This window comes from Haliotis cracherodii, unplaced genomic scaffold, assembly GCF_022045235.1.
Source record: "Haliotis cracherodii isolate W230 unplaced genomic scaffold, xgHalCrac1.p SCAF_6, whole genome shotgun sequence".
NCBI classification, from domain to species: Eukaryota; Metazoa; Mollusca; class Gastropoda; order Lepetellida; family Haliotidae; genus Haliotis; species Haliotis cracherodii.
This window is the reverse complement of record NW_027266319.1, coordinates 59929744-59949747: the sequence shown is the minus strand read 5'-3', so window position 1 is coordinate 59949747 and position 20004 is coordinate 59929744. Positions and strand designations below refer to the sequence as shown.

The 20004-nt window shown below is 41.3% G+C and overlaps 1 protein-coding gene across 1 annotated transcript in view; it reads left to right on the top strand.

The window, feature by feature from the left end:
• LOC139444959 (uncharacterized) overlaps positions 1 to 20004 on the top strand; it is a 150365-nt gene that overhangs the window by 104963 nt on the left and 25398 nt on the right. Inside the window, exon 3 of the mRNA XM_071225989.1 lies at positions 14761 to 14909. Within this exon, the coding sequence (XP_071082090.1) occupies positions 14761 to 14909 (149 nt within the window). The remainder of the gene's footprint in view (positions 1 to 14760; positions 14910 to 20004) is intronic.

Here is a 20004-nt window from a genome sequence, read left to right as displayed (position 1 = left end):
TTTAAGCAAATACAGGGCATGTATCTCATTTGGAACAGATGCTAGTTCAACAATACCCTTTAGGGAACGCACAATGGAGTGACAACAGAGAACATTTCTCAAGCGATACGCCATCATCCCTAGTTACGTGATGATGGTATAATTCGGCCCCACATTAAGAGTGTTAGTTAACCATTATGCCTGAAAACATCGATACCAGTCGTAGTTTAATGTCTTCTCACTTAGAAACGCCTTTAACCGTTTAAGCAGATATCTGATCTAACCTAAGCAACCGAAGAGTTTTAGCAGAATGGCCAATGTCGAATGTGGATCACTGGACGCTGACGCGAGGTGTTGTATTTACACGATCACTGCGGATCTCCCATGTGACGATTTACACAACGTACTCTGGGAAACACATCGCATGGTGACCCAAAAGGACGACGTGTAACCCAAAATAAGCGTAGTGCATTCCATAGTAATAATAATAATAATAATAATACAGTAAACAACGGTTATGACGAACTCGCTTATAACGAACTGACGGATATAACGAACTTACTTTTTAGTCCCGACTATTTGCTGTAGTTATACTGTATATATGCTTATAACGAACTACGGTTTTAACGAACTAAAATAGTAGTCCCTTTGAGTTCGTTATAACCGTAGTTTACTGTAATTGTTTATTTGTCTTAAGATGGCATATAAATATGAAAACATACAAGACATAACCATAATGCCATTAAAATACTAATCGCAAGTCATGAAAAAATACACAACACAATGCATACTAAAAAGACACACACACACACACACGTACACACACTCACACAAACACACCAACACACCCGCACGCACAAAGAGCATACACAGGCACATACCAAATGCACAATCGGGTGTGCGTAATAAAATGCACGCGTGCGCTCACGTGGTATCGGACATATCATTATACAAGCTCATGCACGCATTTACATGCACAACAACTTCCTGCGGGCATACATTTTTACACACATTTTGTCAAGGGTAGGAATGAGGCTGTCATCTTGAAGCAGACTTGGTAAACATTCCAATGTCATTAAGGAATTTCGTACACTGATCGAATGCTGTAGAATATACACGTAGACGTCACAGTGACTGAACTCTGTCCACTTGTCCGAAACACAGACGGAAGAGTAACATAATGTCTGGGAACATTAATGAGTGAGTGAGTGAGTATGGTTTTACGCCGCTTTTAGCAATATTCCAGCAATATCACGGCGGGGGACACCAGAAATGGGCTTCACACATTGTACCCATGTCGGTAATCGAACCCGGGTCTTCGGCTTGACGAGCCAACGCTTTAACCACTAGCCTACCCGACCACCCCCTGTGAAAATTAAACAGTGCAGGATTTGAAAATGTCATGGCTAGTAGTCATTGACCCCTGCACCATCTTAGCAGAACACTCGTCAAGCAGTTGGTTATGTCCAGAAGAGAAAATAGTAACTGTAGTCATTGACCCCTGTACCATCTTAGCAGAACAATCGTCAGGCAGTTGGATATGTCCAAAGGAGAAAATAATTACTGTAGTCATTACGTCATGGACCATCTTAGCACAACACTCGTCAGGCAGTTGGCTATGTCCAGAAGAGAAAATAATAACTGCAGTCATTAAGTCATGTACCATCTTAGCACAACACTCGTCAGGCAGTTGGTTATGTCCAGAAGAGAAAATCATAACTGTAGTCATTAAGTCATGTACCGTCTTAGCAGAACACTCGTCAGGCAGTTGGTGAATGTCCAAAAGAGAAAATCATAACTGAAGTCATTAAGTCATGTACCATCTTAGCAGAACACTCGTCAGGCAGTTGGTGAATGTCCAAAAGAGAAAATCATAACTGTAGTCATTAAGTCATGTACCATCTTAGCAGAACACTCGTCAGGCAGTTGGCTATGTCCAGAAGAGACAATAATAACTGTAGTCATTAAGTCATGTACCATCTTAGCAGAATACTCGTCAGGCAGTTGGTTATGTCCAAAAGAGAAAATCATAACTGTAGTCATTAAGTCATGTACCATCTTAGCAGAACACTCGTCAGGCAGTTGGTGAATGTCCAAAAGAGAAAATCATAACTGTAGTCATTAAGTCATGTACCATCTTAGCAGAACACTCGTCAGGCAGTTGGCTATGTCCAGAAGAGACAATAATAACTGTAGTCATTAAGTCATGTACCATCTTAGCAGAACACTCGTCAGGCAGTTGGTGAATGTCCAAAAGAGAAAATCATAACTGTAGTCATTAAGTCATGTACCATCTTAGCAGAACACTCGTCAGGCAGTTGGTGAATGTCCAGAAGAGACAATAATAACTGTAGTCTTTGCAATCCCTGCAGAACATTTAGTCAAAATTTAGTAAATGTCCTAAAGAGGACATCGCTACTGTAGTCATGGAACCCGTGGTCTAAGCAGAACACTCGGCAGGCAGTCACAGGCAGTCACAGGCTGCAGGATCTGAGCATCGCGAAGTGTACACCTTCAACCACCAGCCGCCCTCCCCTACAATCGAATCAATACCGCGTTTGTAGGTACGGTGTGGCAGTTTAAACACTATAAATACTCGATGACTGTGTCAATAGGCACCACTAACTGGTGCTCATTGATTCCACACAGTCGAGCAGGGAACAGGGGTATACGAGTAATCTTCACTCGAAGCCAATCAGTCGGATTACTGTAATAGATTGATTGAGTTGAGTAAATTGATTGTGGTTTGCTTTTAAGAGTTCGTTGTTGACTGAATTACTTCTCGTGGCTTCATATTGCTTTAGAGAGGACTGATTTCAGGTTTATCATATGGTTGTGTCGTGTGATATGATTAACGGGTTACTTGCGTTACTGCAGATTAAACATGTTAAGCGTGTTATCATATATGTTTCCAAGTTTGGAAACAATATTTCTGAAATGAGAAACTATTGCCAATGGTGGTATTGCAGGTTGGTCTGGCCAAGTCTATAAATGCGAATAATGGGTGCAAGGGAGATAGGTTTTCTTCTTGCAGAAATTGATTTTCCGTTGGAGTAAACAAGAGCCAGACTCTTCACAGGTTCTGTTCTTGAAGACCAATCTGGACGGTGTCCATCTCTATCCAATGATAAATGCGTGCTGTAGTCTCTTAGGTTGTTCAACGGCATCCTCGGTGATCCAGTGTGTTATATCTCCACTTAGACTTGCACAAGTCTCTTGGCAGTCTCGACCCGATCCGGCAATGTAGTGAGTGAGTGAGTTGGGTTTATTCCACTTTTAACATTACTCATATACTTTTTCACAGGGATACCAGACATTGGCTTTGTTTTTGTTGTTGTTGCTAAACGCCGCACTCAGCAATATTCAAGCTATATGACGGCGGTCTGTAAATAATCGAGTCTGGACCAGACAATTCAGTGATTGACATCATGAGCACCAATCCACGCAATTGGGGTACGATGACATGCATCAACCAAGTCAGCGAGCCTGACCACCAGATCCCGTTGGTCGCTTCTTACCACAAGCATAGTCGCTTTTTATGGCAAGCACTGGTCATATAGCTGAAATATTGCTGAGTGCGGCGTTAAAGAACAAACCAACCAACCACCCAACCAACCTCCCCGTCCCGCTAATCTAATGCAGTAAGCCCATTGATTACCTACGCTTAACTGGAGGCAACTTGAAGTGGTCAGAGGCGTATGTGTCCAGTTGAGAGTGACCGATGGCGGTGACGCCTGTAGCTGGCATCAGTAAGGAGACGGGCACTTCATCTCTCTTGGTCAAGCTGTGTGTGACAAGTTAACGGCTTGACGCACGACATAAACATCAGAGGTGATTCCAGGTCAAGCCTATAAGCCTCGTCATCAGTTCTTGGTCGTCTTGTTATGGGTAAATATCGTGGTATCGAGACATTGAAAAAACACTATGGGAATGTGTTTCTGGTTTTATGGGTAAGTTTGGATATGTGGCGCCATGGTGTTCGACGCCATTCAAATACGTTCAACAGTCTATGTAGATTCACGACTCTTTGACATAATAATGAGAGATGTCGTTTGCAACATAATCGTCAAAGAATGCTCGTGGGGTGTTCCATTCACCATGGAAACATTTGAAAATTGCTAATGGATAAAAAACAGATTTCCAATTTGAGCTCCTCAATCTTCATCAATATGATTGTACACTGTCAATCATTTCATGAATATCTAATTGATATGAATCAATAATAACGCATTTATCTAACTTTGGCTGTTCTTCATTAGCATCAGTGAAGTAAAAAAAGGCAATAAATGAATTAATGGGACTTTTTAGAAATAGCAGACGCTATACGTATTTCAACGTTTGGATTTGGCCCAAAACATATTGCATACGAGTAATTGTGCATGAAAAAAACGACAGGTCACGATGACTTCAGTTGTGGGTTAATTAAGCTGTCAGATCTGACATGTCCCTCCTTTAACAATGCAGACAAATATTTGTCTCTACTTGTTCTAATACAATATACTTCATGTCGCGATTTGAGCATTTGGAAATTCCATAAACCACTCCTCAATCACATTCTTCAAATCCTTCTTGAAATGTAGATCCGGATAAAATACTACAAACATACTTTCAACAAACAACTCCGACTTTGAGAGTCAATTACGACGTTTCCCAATCCACTGGACTAACCCATAAATCACTCCTAATCACCAAGGGTATCTGAGACTCTTCAACACCGTGAGGTAAGATGATAATTATTATTCAACGGTCACAATTTATTCTCAAGACTTCCCGACCCTCTCAAGTCAGCCCAGAGTTTGAAATCCTAACCCTAAAGCAGCGCTTGGGCCGAGGTCTGACAGACAGCAGTTCAACCCAAGGATGAGAGGGTGTATCGGGTGTCTAAGCCTGGGATTTTCTCTTGTCGAGAGCTTTGCTCGTCTCAACTGCATGGCCTTATGAATGTTGGAGATATCGCACTTAAAAGCATTTTATCGCAAGAGTGGAATCTGATTCGTTGAATCAATATTTTAACTTGGATTCAAAACTGTCAAGATACTGTAAGAGATCAGGGAAATTCAGTGGCTCCAGTTTCGACACTAAAACGTGTTTTTGTATGTTTTCAAAACATGTTGATGTAAGTATTTTTTAGGAAAGTATTTTGTCATAAGAGAATAATCTCTGCTTATCTCTGAGACGTCGATACTGGCGGATGATGTATTTCTAATGATTCTTGAAAACTATTTTTATCACATGTTTCCTCAGCGTAAAAAGGGTTTTATTCTGTACGCGCGTTCTTTTGATGGAAGTATTGCCTATTTGACAGACATTCTTCAGGTGAAATAACTCATTTGGAATTCGCTGATCTATTTGTTCATTAACCATGTGTGTTTTGTAACAGTGAGTGAGTATAGTTTTACGCCGCTTTTAGCAATATTCTAGCAATATCACGGCGGGGGACACAAGAAATGGGCTTCACACATTGTACCCATGTCGGGAATCGAACCCGGGTCTTCGGCGTGACGAGCGAACGCTTTAACCACTAGGCTCCCCGACCGCCCCTTGTAACAAGGTTTAACGTTAACAGTACACGCTGCAGAATAGGTCCCTGTTTAAGGCTTGTCGCAAGAACCGACTAATGACGATCGGGTGGTAATAATGCGTTATCTAGCTGTGACACTGATCGGCCGTCGGTGCTCATGACATCAACCACTCTCCCTGACTAGACTGAACCCTTTACGATAGTCGTTACATGGCTGTGAAACAAATTCACTCGCGTAAGTCCGATATTAATATTAAAGGAAACCTTTGTCTGTAGCGAGACTCCGTACACGTGATTGCTATTTGAAAAGCTTGACCCACATTGAAGAAGAAACACCCCGTTGTTACCTATAGGTTGTTTGTATTGAATACGAAAGCGCCTTGCATGTTTTGATTGACGTGCCCAGCAAGCATTATAATTATCTTGTGACTGAAATATTTGCGATGTGAACCAGCTTTGAACCATTGAGTATTTCATGTTCTTTGAAAACTCGTAAATTGCATCCTTTCAATTTACTATCGCTAACAAAGTATAGTGGATTTCTTTGCTTTAATTGAAAATGCAAGCATTTCATTTCGGTCACCGTGACCTTATAAAATTGATAATGTAATGTATCAAAATGTTAAAGGTAGCAGCGTAGAATAAGTCAGACTCTTCAAATATCAAAACATAATTTGAGAAAGATAAAGATCCGTGAGAAGCTCACTCATTTCCGTTTATTGCTGGATTTTTTTATATACATGAAGTGTACTGTTATTATGAAATGATATTTATCACAAAAATATAGGGGCGGTCGGGTAGCCTAGTGGTTAAAGCGTTCGCTCGTCACGCCGACGACCCGGGTTCGATTCCCAACATGGGTACAATGTGTGAAGCCCAATTCTGGTGTCCCCCGCCGTGATATTGCTAGAATATTGCTAAAAGCGGCGTAAAGAATATACTCAATATCACAAAAATAATTACACACTCGGCTTTATCTGAAACTGGTTTCTGCATATTAACACAAAGCTATTACTGAAATACTTGTGTAACTGGATTGTGTAGATTGTTGCACAATCGCAGAACTTGATAGAGTGATGAGGAACGTGGTTCTATTTGCATGTTCTGGGGATCTAGAATACGGCATATTTGCACAAGTAATAAAAAAGCTGTTTTCGCCCTGTCTATGTGTGTGATCAGTAACTGATCCTCGAATGCACAGACGTAGAGGCATCACAATAAACCGTATAGATATTTGTGATTGTCTATTTGTCTAGTTGCTATAGACTTGTGCTGTGGCGCTGCATACTAAAGAGGCAGAATATCAGGGAATTGATGGCTCAATCAGATGCGGAATACGACCACATCGTATAATGGAATCCCGAATGTTGTATACTATGTATTAGTTATAACCTTTAGCAGGGACTCAAGGACACGCTGTACAACAGTTGTGGTAAAGTGTAGTATTTAGCATATTTGTTGAAGGAAACTTACACAGAATTTATCTAATATTCTGATCACATTATATGTAAAATCGATCAAATATGCGGCATGTGGAGAATCTCACCCTTTTGAGAGTTGATAAAAGTGTAAAAATCTTTTAGGTTTGCCTTGTTGATATATTTTATATCAAAAGACACGAGGGTGAGAATTTACTTATCATCCAAAAGGATTATTTTTTTATAGAAAACAGCTTTATTTGAATAATGAAAATACAAGTTGGGGACAAGTGATACTTGTACAAATATTTGCCCCATGTCAAAAAAAAGTTAACTACGGCCTTGCAAACAAAGCGTGAAGTCTCTATACCTTGGACACAATTAATAGACGCAGCTCCCAAATGACATTGTGTAACGATATCAATAATGATTTGTTTATTTGTTTGTTGTTTAACGCCGCATTCGGCTATATTCCTGCTATATGACGGCGGTCTGTAAATAATCGAGTCTGTATCAGACAATCCAGTGATTGAAGACATGAGCAACGATCATTGGGATACGATGACATGCATCAACCATGTCAGCGAGCCTGACCACCCGATCCCGTTAGTCGCCTCTTACGACAAGCATAGTCGCCTTTTAGGCGAAGCATGGGTTGTCTACCCCGGATCTTCACGGGTCGTACCAATAATGAAGGTTCCAACGAAAAGTGGAATGATTATCCATACCATCTTGGATTATGAACAAGACATAATGGCGTAAGTGATTGTTGTTTTATGCCGCAACCAGTGAATCACGGCGGCCAGTCATTAATCATGCCTCGGACAGGAAACTACTGTTTGGTCATATCGATGCAAAGTGGTAGACAACCAGCCAGGTCAGACATTGTAACCATCCAATACTCATTAGTCGGCTCTTATAACTCGAATAGGACTTTGGGAAAAACCCACGGGCCTATTTGAAACATGAGAGACCCATGGCGTTTGGGAGTTTAGTTATAGACAGAGTGTTGTTGTTTTTCTTGGTGACCAACTCGTGTTACTCCGGGACAAGCCGAATAGCGACTCGTGCACCACTTTTGCGACCGGGTTCAGTCTAAGCGCAAACGGACATAGCTAAACGATTTGTCAACTCGTTGCCGAATGATTCGCGTGTATTTCCCCCCATATATCCCCCCATACATCATATACATTCCAGATTGGAACCAAGCATATTCTACAGTATGATTGAACACATGTATCTGTATCTATGGAAAATAGGAAATTATTCCTGCTTACTGGAGGTCATACGCGCATTCTGATTGGTTTGTCGTTTTTTCGCACACAACTTTCATCAATAGGGTCTTCTTGCCGGTTACGGAAAGGGGCGAGGGGTGACGAATGCTTTTTTTTAATTCAGAATATCTAGCATGTGACTGACAAGAAGAAACTTTCTTTTCTTGGGCTTGGGGAACAATTTATCCAGTTCCACTCCCATCCTCACCACCATCACCAATAATCCAATCAATTCCTTTATGGTAGACATGTGGAGGCCATGTTCCCATGTTTGTTCGAGTGAACATTTGACTTGCCTTTGCATGTGTTTGTGACGGGTGCCACTGATGGTGCAGGAGACGCTTACCGTTTCGGTAACACTTGGTATCATTCTAAATAGTGATTCATGAAGATGCGATAGAGTCGAAACGTACAACGCACTCTAAGTTTAGCAGATATTTCTTGTGATTATGGAAAAAATGAGTTTTTCATTAGCATAACTACATGGTTAAAGTCGGTAGCGCAATACCAATCGCCCTGTCGTTTAACCTCACACTTACCACACTGTGCATCCTTGAAAACCACACCGCCAGTCTAATCACAGATATCATCGACTTAATCGATGTGCAATCACATGGCCCTGTCAGAGATTACCGTTAGATCAAGAGTGCGATATACACAAATGTTTAAAACGCGCCAAGGGTCGGTATTATTACAGCGTGAAAGATTGCTGATGTCTGCTCCCCTTCGACAGAAATAATCCATCTCTACTTTACTCCCAGTTCTCACGATATTTGACAGTTATGTGTTTGTGTAACAGCGTCAAAGAACACACAAACAATATCAAAGATTTATCACAATGAGCCCAAAATGCATAGCTCGGGGGATCTCAGAGAGCGTTTAGTGAGGAACGTATTTGCAGAGCTGTAATCAGTGGTAATAGAAACACAGATTAAGGGCGTTTGGAGCCAATGATGCGACAATCTGTTTTCTCTGATCGTGCGTGGTTTTTAACTGCTCTTTTAAACCAGAATCATACGTTTAATCAACATACAGTAAACTACGGTTATAACGAACACGCATATAACAAACTGACTGATATAACGAACTTTGTCGTATATATGCTTATAACGAACTACGGTTATTATGTACTTAAATCAGTGGTCCTTCGAGTTCGTTATAACCGTAGTTTACTGTACTTCAGTTGCATCAGCATCCCATACATCCTCGATTATCAAGTACATTACATCTTTATTCTATTGTAATGTATAGCCTCCAATCTTACGCTACCTTGGGTATATTTAAATCATTCGTCACCACTCGCCTCTTTCCGTAACCTGCAAGAAGACTCGATGAATGTTATGTGCGAAAATACGACAAACCAATCAGAATGCGCGTATCATATCAAGTTCTTTGTCAAAGAATCCCTCAGAAATAATTTCTGTTTTTACATATGTCTTGCATCTAAAATATATCCATGACACAGTTAATTGTGTTCAATCATACTGTATAATTTCGCATGTCCTGATGTGCTTTTAATTGCATCTGAAATATAAATGGTATATGGGGAAATATATGTGAACCATCTCGCAAGGAGTTGACAATTGTTTTAGGTATGCCCGTTTGCGCTAAGACGGAACCCGGTTGCAAAAATGGCCACGAGAGGGGCACGAGTCGCTATTCGGCTTGTCCCGGAATAACACGAGTTGGTCACGAATATATATGAATGGCACGACCCTGATAATAGACGTCCAATGAAATTACACATTTCTTTCATGACTGTAACAAGCCACAAGTACTCGTCTCAACATTTCAATGTTTTCCCATAGACTTCCATAGTAACGTTATATTTTTTTAAATAACTAAGCATTCAACAGTGTTTGAAAGTTTGGCCTTGGAGCAGCAATGAAAACCCAAAAAACATGACAAGCTCAGCCAGCTCTTTTTCCGAGTACAGGAAGCTAAACACACCACCCCCAGTTCCGCACCAAATGTCACCTACTTGAAAATATCTGGTGTCACAATCAGCATAAGTCATCATTTTGAAAAAGACAGCACTAGATATAGGAAAACATGGTCAGTTTTAATTACTTGATGAATGTACATTTAAAGAGATAATAACATTACCCAAAATCATCCAATCACAGCTGCCAGATGATTCAATCTGCGAAAACTGCTTGTTGAACGACTGATTCTGATTTGGTGTAGTAGAACCTGTTGCATGAGGACCGCTCCTACAAAGAAACATGGCGCCCCCCTTGTCTGAAGGCAGTCGCGTCAGAAATTGACCGTCGGGGATCTGGACAAATTAACTGAATGAATGTTATGATTTAATTTATTAAAATACCACTACCAGATTCAAAACATAAGCGTCTTAACAGGGGCGTAGCTGAGGCCTTTTACAAATGAATGTACATTTGAGTATAATTTGCGGAGCACTTTTAGCGAAGACGGTAGCAGGGTCAGTTTCCATAGGTGTATGCTTGGGGTCTATTCCTGAATTTTAAACAGTTGAATTTGGCCGAAATATGTCCGAAATATTATTTTGACATATAAAATTAAATATAATTTTAATCTAAATATAAAGCCGCACTTGTCGTACCAACATGAGCGCCGCTGCTGGTGTCATAAATTTTAACCGCGTCTCAGTGTCTACAAATCACGTGATCAACAGGTGACTACATCTGCCCCTAAAAGACATTTCTCGTTAAAGAAACAATCCCTCTACAACCCGGAACATCATAAAAAATTAATCATCGTCACGGTCTGCCAATCTAAAACCAGACTCTTCGCACCTTCATTTTAAATCAAATCTTCCGAATCAGTTATTCTAAGAATAGCTCAGCATGAAACACAACATGGCGGTCAAAATGGCTTCGCGCGATCGCTATCTGTTCCAGCGCTCCAGACATTATAAGAGATACAAATCTAACAAGTATGGCTAAAGACAGGCCAAATTTTTAGTGGCAAGACTTTGATTTTGATCTGTTTTGTCCCAATTACGACCTGGGTGTTTTCGTATCGGTCGCGACTGGGACGATGGGGTCTATACCGAAAACAGTCAGGCTGAAATTTTGGATTAACCCTTATTACTCTGGACAGACTCCCATCTTTGAGGTACACGCGATAACATCGCAGACTGGTGATTATACCACCCCTGCTACTCCTAACAGGATATTTTGAGTAATTTAATACGTTTTGCTTGGGAACCTGGCCCTGCATGTGTTAATTGCCATATACTTAGATTTCACATGATACACCCCTCCGTCATCTTTAAGACTTATTAGGTTGTAAATTGTTTCAAAGACATTTTACCCGTGGAGAATCCCTATTTTCCCGGTGATCTTATCGGGTGATCAGACTCCATGCTTTGGTGAAGCAGTTCATCGTGCCCCGAAGCCGTCGCTTAATCACTGGTTTGACCGTGATATATCTGTCTCTACACCAATTGACGCTTTAAACTGTATTCACGTACTCACTCAAAGCCATCAATGTTCCGCCGGACAGAAGGTTTAACTTCATCTGGTCAAAATTAATTTCGTATTCGCACAAATATTATCATTTCAAAAAACGTATAATCTTTGGTAGATTGAAATATCAATATCAGGTCTAAAAAGACATCGCTTTGAAGTTTCATTTTTCAGGCCTTACTTTAGATAACAGGAATCTTATTTCACATCAAAAGATCTCAACAAAAACAGAACGGAAACGGCCATGTTTATAGAAAGATTCTCAAAAATATTGAATAACCCACTGAGCCAATTGCCTCATAAAACGAATCAGCACTCGACTGCAGCGAAGAGCATAAAAAGGACAGAATGATGAGCCCTATCTAACAATATAATTCCACATCCAACATTTAATTCATATACTCATTACCCAATATTAGAAGCCCACCAGTGCTTGCGTTAGTTCATCAAGTGGTCGACTCTTGTGCACAGACAAGATGGCACCCTTGTCTGCCGTCTTTAAACGGACTTCCAGCATACTATTCCCACAGTTCACGACTAATTATTTTATGAGTATCGTTGCGCCATTGACTTGTTGCTCAGGCTGTCTACGGAATCCTCCGACTAAAACTGTATGCAGGGTATTGTCTAAACGACTTGAAGACCTGACCATCTGAGGCACCAACGGTCTACCCGTCGGCGTGAGGAGTGTTCTGGTTCTGCAATATGTAAGGTCTACCTTGAGCTTTCTGAAATTCTGAAATGGAATAATATCATGTGATCATCAGCTGACAACGACTGTACATGGTCACATCAAATTAATTCGTATAAAAAGTTAAGTGGGTGTTTTGAGATTAAAAAACCGCTTTAAAAAATATTTTTGTCAGATTGGAGAAAAACAAAGGGATGCGGGTCGAGTGAGACAGTGAGGTTTTACGCCGCTTTTAGCAACATTCCAGCAATATCGCGGCGGGGAACACCAGAAATGGGCTTCACACATTGTAACCCTGTCGGGAATCGAACCCGGGTCTTCGGCGTGACGAGCTAACGCTTTAACCACTAGGCTACCCGACCGCCCCTTGTAACAAGGTTTAACGTTAACAGCACACGCTGCAGAATAGGTCCCTGTTTAAGTCTTGTCGCAAGAACCGACTGATGACGATCGGGTGGTAACAATGCGTTATCTAGCTGTGACACTGATCGGCCGTCGGTGCTCATGACATTAACCACTGTCCCGGACTAGACTAAATCATTTACGAAAGTCGTTACATGGCTGTGAAAAAATTCACTCGCCTAAGTCCGATATTAATATTAAGGGAGACCTTTGTCTGTAGCGATGCGGGTCGAAGATGGTTACCACTCTGTTGTGTGAGTGAGTGAAAAAATGCCCTCATATTCGGGCCATAGCGACGACATGAGAAACGAAACACCCGGAAGATGGCGCACTCACTATCACCATGTCGTGCATCGTGACCATCCGATCTGCTTTGAACATGGCTCTTACGACAAGTTTTGGGGTCGCAGTTTTAGGGAAACCCCTCGCATGCATATCGGAAGTGTCAGTCATTAGTGCATGGTGAAAAAAGGCATTGCATTGATGTATAGAACTTGAAGGTAGTTCCTGCTAGCTGACCTCATTTGCATATTTATCGGATCGTGATTCCACGTTTATAGGATTGGTTTACCTCATCGATAGCACTACCCAATTATGTGATCAATTTGGTTATGTTCAAGACTTAAGGTACGTTATTACCATCAGCACCAATGACGATGTTTCGTAAATGCTTTTAAAAATTGGCTGATATCACAGTCTAGTGGTCAAAGTGTTCTCTCGTACTCCCGGGTTCGATTCCCCAGTAGGGTACAATGTGTAAAACCCAATTCTTGTGTCCCGCGCCGGAATGTTGCCGGAATATGGCTAAAGCGGCGTAAAACCCATTCATTCATTCATAACTGAACACCCCAATGTATTTCATGATGGCTTAGTCACTGACAGAACTGACAGTGTTTCCTTGTTAAAATATCGTTGTCTAGACACAAGAATGTCATCAGGTCTCCGAGCGCTCCACATTTCCACACAGCCAAAATGATGCAATCGTGATTCCTTTTGTGGTTTATGACTACATAAATGTCATAATTAATCCACGGTTCTCGTTCATGGTCCCCCCAAGTCGCTTTCTACTCGTTTTATGACGATGTAATCTCCAAATCGATTTAAAAGTCAGTAAATGTTTGACACTGTTTCAATCATCCGACCCCAAACGGATAAAATGATCGCAGTTTCAGTAGCGCCTCTTACACCAGGCATCGAGTGCTGTGGGTGGTTCGTTGTAAAAACGAATCTGCTCTTTGGGGTGAAAGCTAAATGGTAATAATGCACCAATCTACAGTTGGTTCACGGTGCACTTTTGCACTTAGTTTTATAGTTCAGGCGACAATAGGTTCGCAGACAAGGATGGATCGAATTATGTTCGATTTTGACGTTATCTTTTAACATGACACACGCTATCACCGTTATGATAATGATATTTTTGTCAATAAAGACTTCTGCCAAAGTACATTATTTTGACAATACGGAATCCGATAGCGTTTTGATATTGCACACAGAGTAAAACTTAAATGTCAGATTTTCTATGCTATCTGTGTAAAGGGCATGCCTTGAAAGAACATACTTATGTGAGTGAAATATGGGTACACATTAACGTGCACCCTGAAACGACATACCATTAAATGTATGCTGTGCCAGTATGTTCAATAAGAAAGACATACCATTTAATCGTACATCTATTTGAAAAATCTGTTACCATATCAAGGGTATGTTCTTCTGTAACATATTTATTATTTTTGAGAATCCGTTACGAGATTGATGGGTACGAATGACGATGTTTCGTAAATACTTTTGAAACAGATTTCAAAATCTAGTGGTTAAAGTGTTCTCTCGTTCCCCCGGGTTCGATTCCCCAGTTGGGTACAGTGCGTGAAACCCAATTCTTGTGAAGAATTCTTGTGTCGCCTTGCTTTTTATGTAGCCGGTTTCCTTGTTGAGGGTAAATTCTGGCGCTACAAACATATGATTGAGAAATCGGTTTTCTTATTGGGGATATGTCCTGGTATTAAGGGTACTTTATTGACTGTTTCAGCTCCTTCGTGCAAGCTATGCAGTGTCTGGACCATCTGAAAGGCAGGTGTCCCGCGGACAAACACAAGCTGATCGACCAGACCAAGCAGAACTTGAAGGGGGCGGAACAAGGCTTAAGGGACCTTTGCTCAGATGATAATATATATGAAAGTAAGTAAAACCTTCGTTTTGGGAGCGTCACTACAAAAAGGAACAGACCTGTTCTTGGTTTCTAGTTTCTAGTTTTTTGGGAACGAAAGGTTATAGTGTCCCAAGTTTATGAATGAAATATTTGAGAATGACAACTGCTGCCTGTTTTTTCCTTCAAGATGGTTTAATGGCCAAAGCGTTCTCGTCAAGTGAGTGAGTGAAGGTTGTTAACGCCGCCCTCAGCAATATTCCAGCTATTTCACGTCGGCCGGTAAATAGTAAAGACTGGACCAGGCGATCCAATGACTGATGGCAGGAGCAACTATCCACGCCATCTGGACTTGGTGGCACAGTATCAGTCACTAGTCAGGCCGAACGCCTGGGTTCGATTCCCTGTCTGTAGAATGCTTTGGGACCAGACAGTCCATTGATTGTATTGTGCTCTGTTGTTCACGCCGTTGGGGTACGATGACACGCAATCAACCAAGTCTAATCACCCGATCCATTTGATCGACTTTAGGACCAGTGTATGTTGCTGGGGACTAACTCTAACCGTAATCACCACGGGGGGTTAACCAGGTGAACAATGTATTGCTGCACAAGCACCATACAAACATACCTGTTTGACAGGGGTACTGGAAGCCTAGTTGTACAAGGCGCCCTTAATCGCTATGTAGATTCGTCCCATACTTGCAACAGGATAAGTTGAACGTAGGTTCGAAACCTGACTGGCCAGATTAGACCTGTGGTTTATCAGCAACAAAAACGATGGTTTCATCTCATGGGAAAACGGCATAATCTTCATCACTTTGGTCTATCTTTGAGCATAACCTGACACGCTGTGATAATTTTTAAAGTCCAAAGCGGGTATAAACCCACTTCACTCACTCACTCACTCACTCACTCACTCACTCACCGCGCAGCAGCGGCCGTGCATAGATCACGTGACCTAGTCAAGGTCACCACACTAGGAACTCCAGGAAAATAAACATTACAACCAACACAGAAACATCTGAAGATTTCAGAATAGCGAAATCCGCATAAAATAAAACACGAAAATTGTCCACTATATACATTTACTTTGAATAACACGAAAAGGTTGTCCAGTTTTATGGACAATGACCATAGACCACGCCGTTACGGCAAGACACTTCAGGCCATTCCAGAATTTACATTCCTTCCTAACATGTTATGTGTTGTTAATGGACAGCCTCGCTTTGACGACGATTCCGTTTTCCTGCTTCAGTAATTTGCAGCGAGCGTTCATAAACAGATTTCAATTACTGCAAATAATAGTGAAAAACATGCACATAGGCTTGGTCGTTTGATGTCTGGTACATTTTAGCAGGTTCTTAGTCTTAACATTTGCCAATTGGGCTTCCCTGCTAGTAAATGCACCGCCCCAATACAGATCAAACGGGGAGATGCTTTTATGACCTAGCTGGGGTCCTGATGGATTCATTCACCACTGCTATCTGTGACCAGCATCTACTTCATAAAATGCCGTATTTACCCTCACTTCACCGACTTACGACAGGAATCAATAGCTCAAGGTTTCAACAAAGGCAAATAGGCGATGGATGAGCGTGTGTCTCCATTGGTGTATTTATTGATGTTAGGTTATGATCAGACCAACCACGTGATGCCTTCAGTGGGAAGACAGGGTCACTATGGTACCTGGTCAACTAATAGTGTTATTGTCAGTTTGGCCACATCGTGTGTTTGTAGGTATGTGGCTGAGTGTGTGTGTGAGTGAGTATGGTTTTACGCCGCTTTTAGCAATATTCCAGCAACATCACTGCGAGGGACACCAAAAATGGGCTCCACACATTGTACCCACGTCGGAAATTGAACCAAGGTCTTTTGCGTGACGAGCTAACGATTTAACCATTAGGCTACCCGACCGCCCCTTTGTAGGTATGTCATTATTCGGATTGTGAATATGACGGCATAGGGATTGTAAGGATATCCGCATTGGGATTGTAAGGATATCCGCATTGGGATTGTAAGGATGTCCGCATTGGGATTGTAAGGCTGTTCGCATTTGGATTGTAAGGATGTTCGCATTGGGATTGTAAGGATGTTCGCATTGGGATTGTAAGGATATCCGCATTGGGATTGTAAGGATGTTCGCATTGGGATTGTAAGGATATCCGCATTGGGATTGTAAGGCTGTCCGCATTGGGATTGTAAGGCTGTCCGCATTGGGAGTGTAAGGATGTTCGCATTGGGATTGTAAGGCTGTCCGCATTGGGATTGTAAGGCTGTCCGCATTGGGATTGTAAGGATGTTCGCATTGGGATTGTAAGGCTGTCCGCATTGGGATTGTAAGGCTGTCCGCATTGGGATTGTAAGGCTGTCCGCATTGGGATTGTAAGGCTGTCCGCATTGGGATTGTAAGGCTGTTCGCATTGGGATTGTAAGGATGTCGGCATTGGGATTGTAAGGATGTCCGCATTGGGATTGTAAGGATGTCCGCATTGGGATTGTAAGGCTGTCCGCATTGGGATTGTAAGGATGTTCGCATTGGCATATATGTATGACACCCCGTGAGCCAGAGTATTGCAGTGACGCTTTAGGTAACAAACACACACTATTTATACAAGTTGTGGGCGTTCCCGGTTTAGGAGGACATCCCTACCCTTTTCGCGAACACCTGGTGTCATTACTTTTTTCAGTGATCCATTGATATAATTTTCACCGCTATTGTGTCTTTTGCGCCGAATGAAATCTGGGAGATAATCAAGACTGATTATTCTCTGGCTATCATAAGATGTGTTTCATCTAAATCTGTAAAAAAAAACACCAGTAAACATCAAATGTGTCGGGAGTGCGAAATCGGCTGTGCTTGAAGCGCTCTTACAATGTCCAACACATGCAGATTGAAAGTAGTTGCCTAACGTTCAATAGCAACAATTAGATCATGCTCGGTGATCAGAGCGAAGGCCGGTTAATCGGTTCATAAAAGGCATTGAAATTCGTCTTTAAATTAAAGATATAATCATATAAACTGCAAACACCGTCAACTCCACCCTCCGCGAAGGAACATGTACAATCTGAACAAAAGAATAACGGAGGAGGTCAGATGCCAGCGTGAAAATATTTCACCCGCGGGACATTAGAAGACTTCGAAGGGGAGATAACTGCGTACTTGTTTAGGTAGAAAGGAGCCCAGTAAAATAAACCACATTCCTTCCTCATGCAAATATTCACAAAGGCCGATAACTGCGTAAAAATGAATATTTCCCTGCAGCTGTGACTGAATTTGGCCGATAACCTGACAGCTGATTCAAGATTGATTCAAATACGCCTGTGTTTAGATGCCAATCCCGACCTGCTATTGATCCGAACATGTACGAATTGTCTCTAGTCTGTTATCATATAAAACAAGCGGTTATTCACCGGTGCTAAACATGCAATTTGGTGTTTTTTCCGTCGCAAACGACACAGTAAAATATCCTAGATTTGACAGATGTGACAGCAAAGAGACACCGAGTTCCATGAATTATCCCCCGGGGATTCGAATGAGTAAAATTAAAGATACGTTGCTATCTCACTGATGGCATGTTTTGGGTGATTTGGCTGTTCTATAAATATTAACGGTGGACATTTTTTAGGAAAGATTATGGTTTGGGGTTAAGATTTTCATATTTGTCGTGAAGTTTACGAACTCCGTGCCCTCTTGCTGAGTCACTAAACCTATTAGTTAGCATGCTTGCTTTTATGATTTAAAATTGATGTGAATGATATTTCATGGTTCTTTTTAGGTTGTGAAGGATTCTTGAAATGAAACATCGCGGTATTATTGAGTTATTTCTGCCGGAAGAAATGAATACAGACATGTGAGCATGGCAATCCTGTTGACACAAATTCTCAGTTATATATCATATCCCCATTTCAATAACGGCAATTACCGACGATGAGTTGATGAGTGCGTGAGTATGGTTTAACGCCGCCTTCGGCAATATTACGGCTCCACATTTTGCAGCAATGTGGATAATCGTTCAAATGAAAACCTACACAAAACATGAAGTATAAAATCAAAAATATTTCTTTGCATTCGGAACTTCTCGACCATGTAACAAATTTTATATTTCGGATAACACTTTCTCAGTAAAGTACAGAGTCTCATACTGTTTTAGGTTGAGTCCCGTCTGGACTGTACTTTCCTGAAAGTGTTAACCCAAATATAACATTGGTAACATTTGATCACTTTCTAAATGGCACTATGTGTCCTCGATCATATCTGAAAGTGTTAACCCAAATATAACATTGGTAACATTTGATCACTTTCTAAATGGCACTATGTGTCCTCGATCATATTCGTTTTTGAGAAATCACAGAAATCATACTTGTCTGAATGCTTCGTTCACGTTTACTGAGAATTTAGAAGCCCCGGCGCTGATTGGCTGATTTAGAAAGGTCAACCGATACACGTGACCTATGGGGTGACCTCAGATCTTCAGGCAGAGAGGTGTCGTATATGAGAAAATGATCTGATTTATTTTGAACAGATTGGGTTAAGTCCGTCTAGCTATTTGAAATCAGGATCAGAAACGAAATGTAAAATGTTATTAAGAATTTATGGAATTGATGTTTGCCTCAGATGCACTATGGCTCTGATTGAATTAATTCTGGCATTTTTAGTGAACACTGAGTAAAGTAATTGGGTTGATGCCGCTTTCAGCAACAGTCAAGGGACATCAAGATTTGACTTTACGCAGGTTATTCAGAATCAAACGCGGATATCCGAACCAGTGAACGTTTGAGCCAATAGTCTATCGCATTTCTCCGATCAACATCCTAAGCTGCAACGATTGTTTCAAATTTACAACCCGTTGATACCCTAACTTAAAACAAGAAATAGTTGAGTGCATTGGGCTTGTGAAAAAATATAATAACATCGTTTAAATCCTGGTTAGCTGTGATAATGTTCAATGGTTTGTCAACACCTAGCTCTTGCTCGTTGGTTTCACCGAAGTCGTAACCGATTGCACCACTGTCCCCCCGCATGAAACTAGCTCGCCCTGATATGACTGAAATACTGGCCACAACGGCGTTATATCAAACTCACTCAATGATTAATGGTTATAAATGGTCATTGATTACCTGGTAA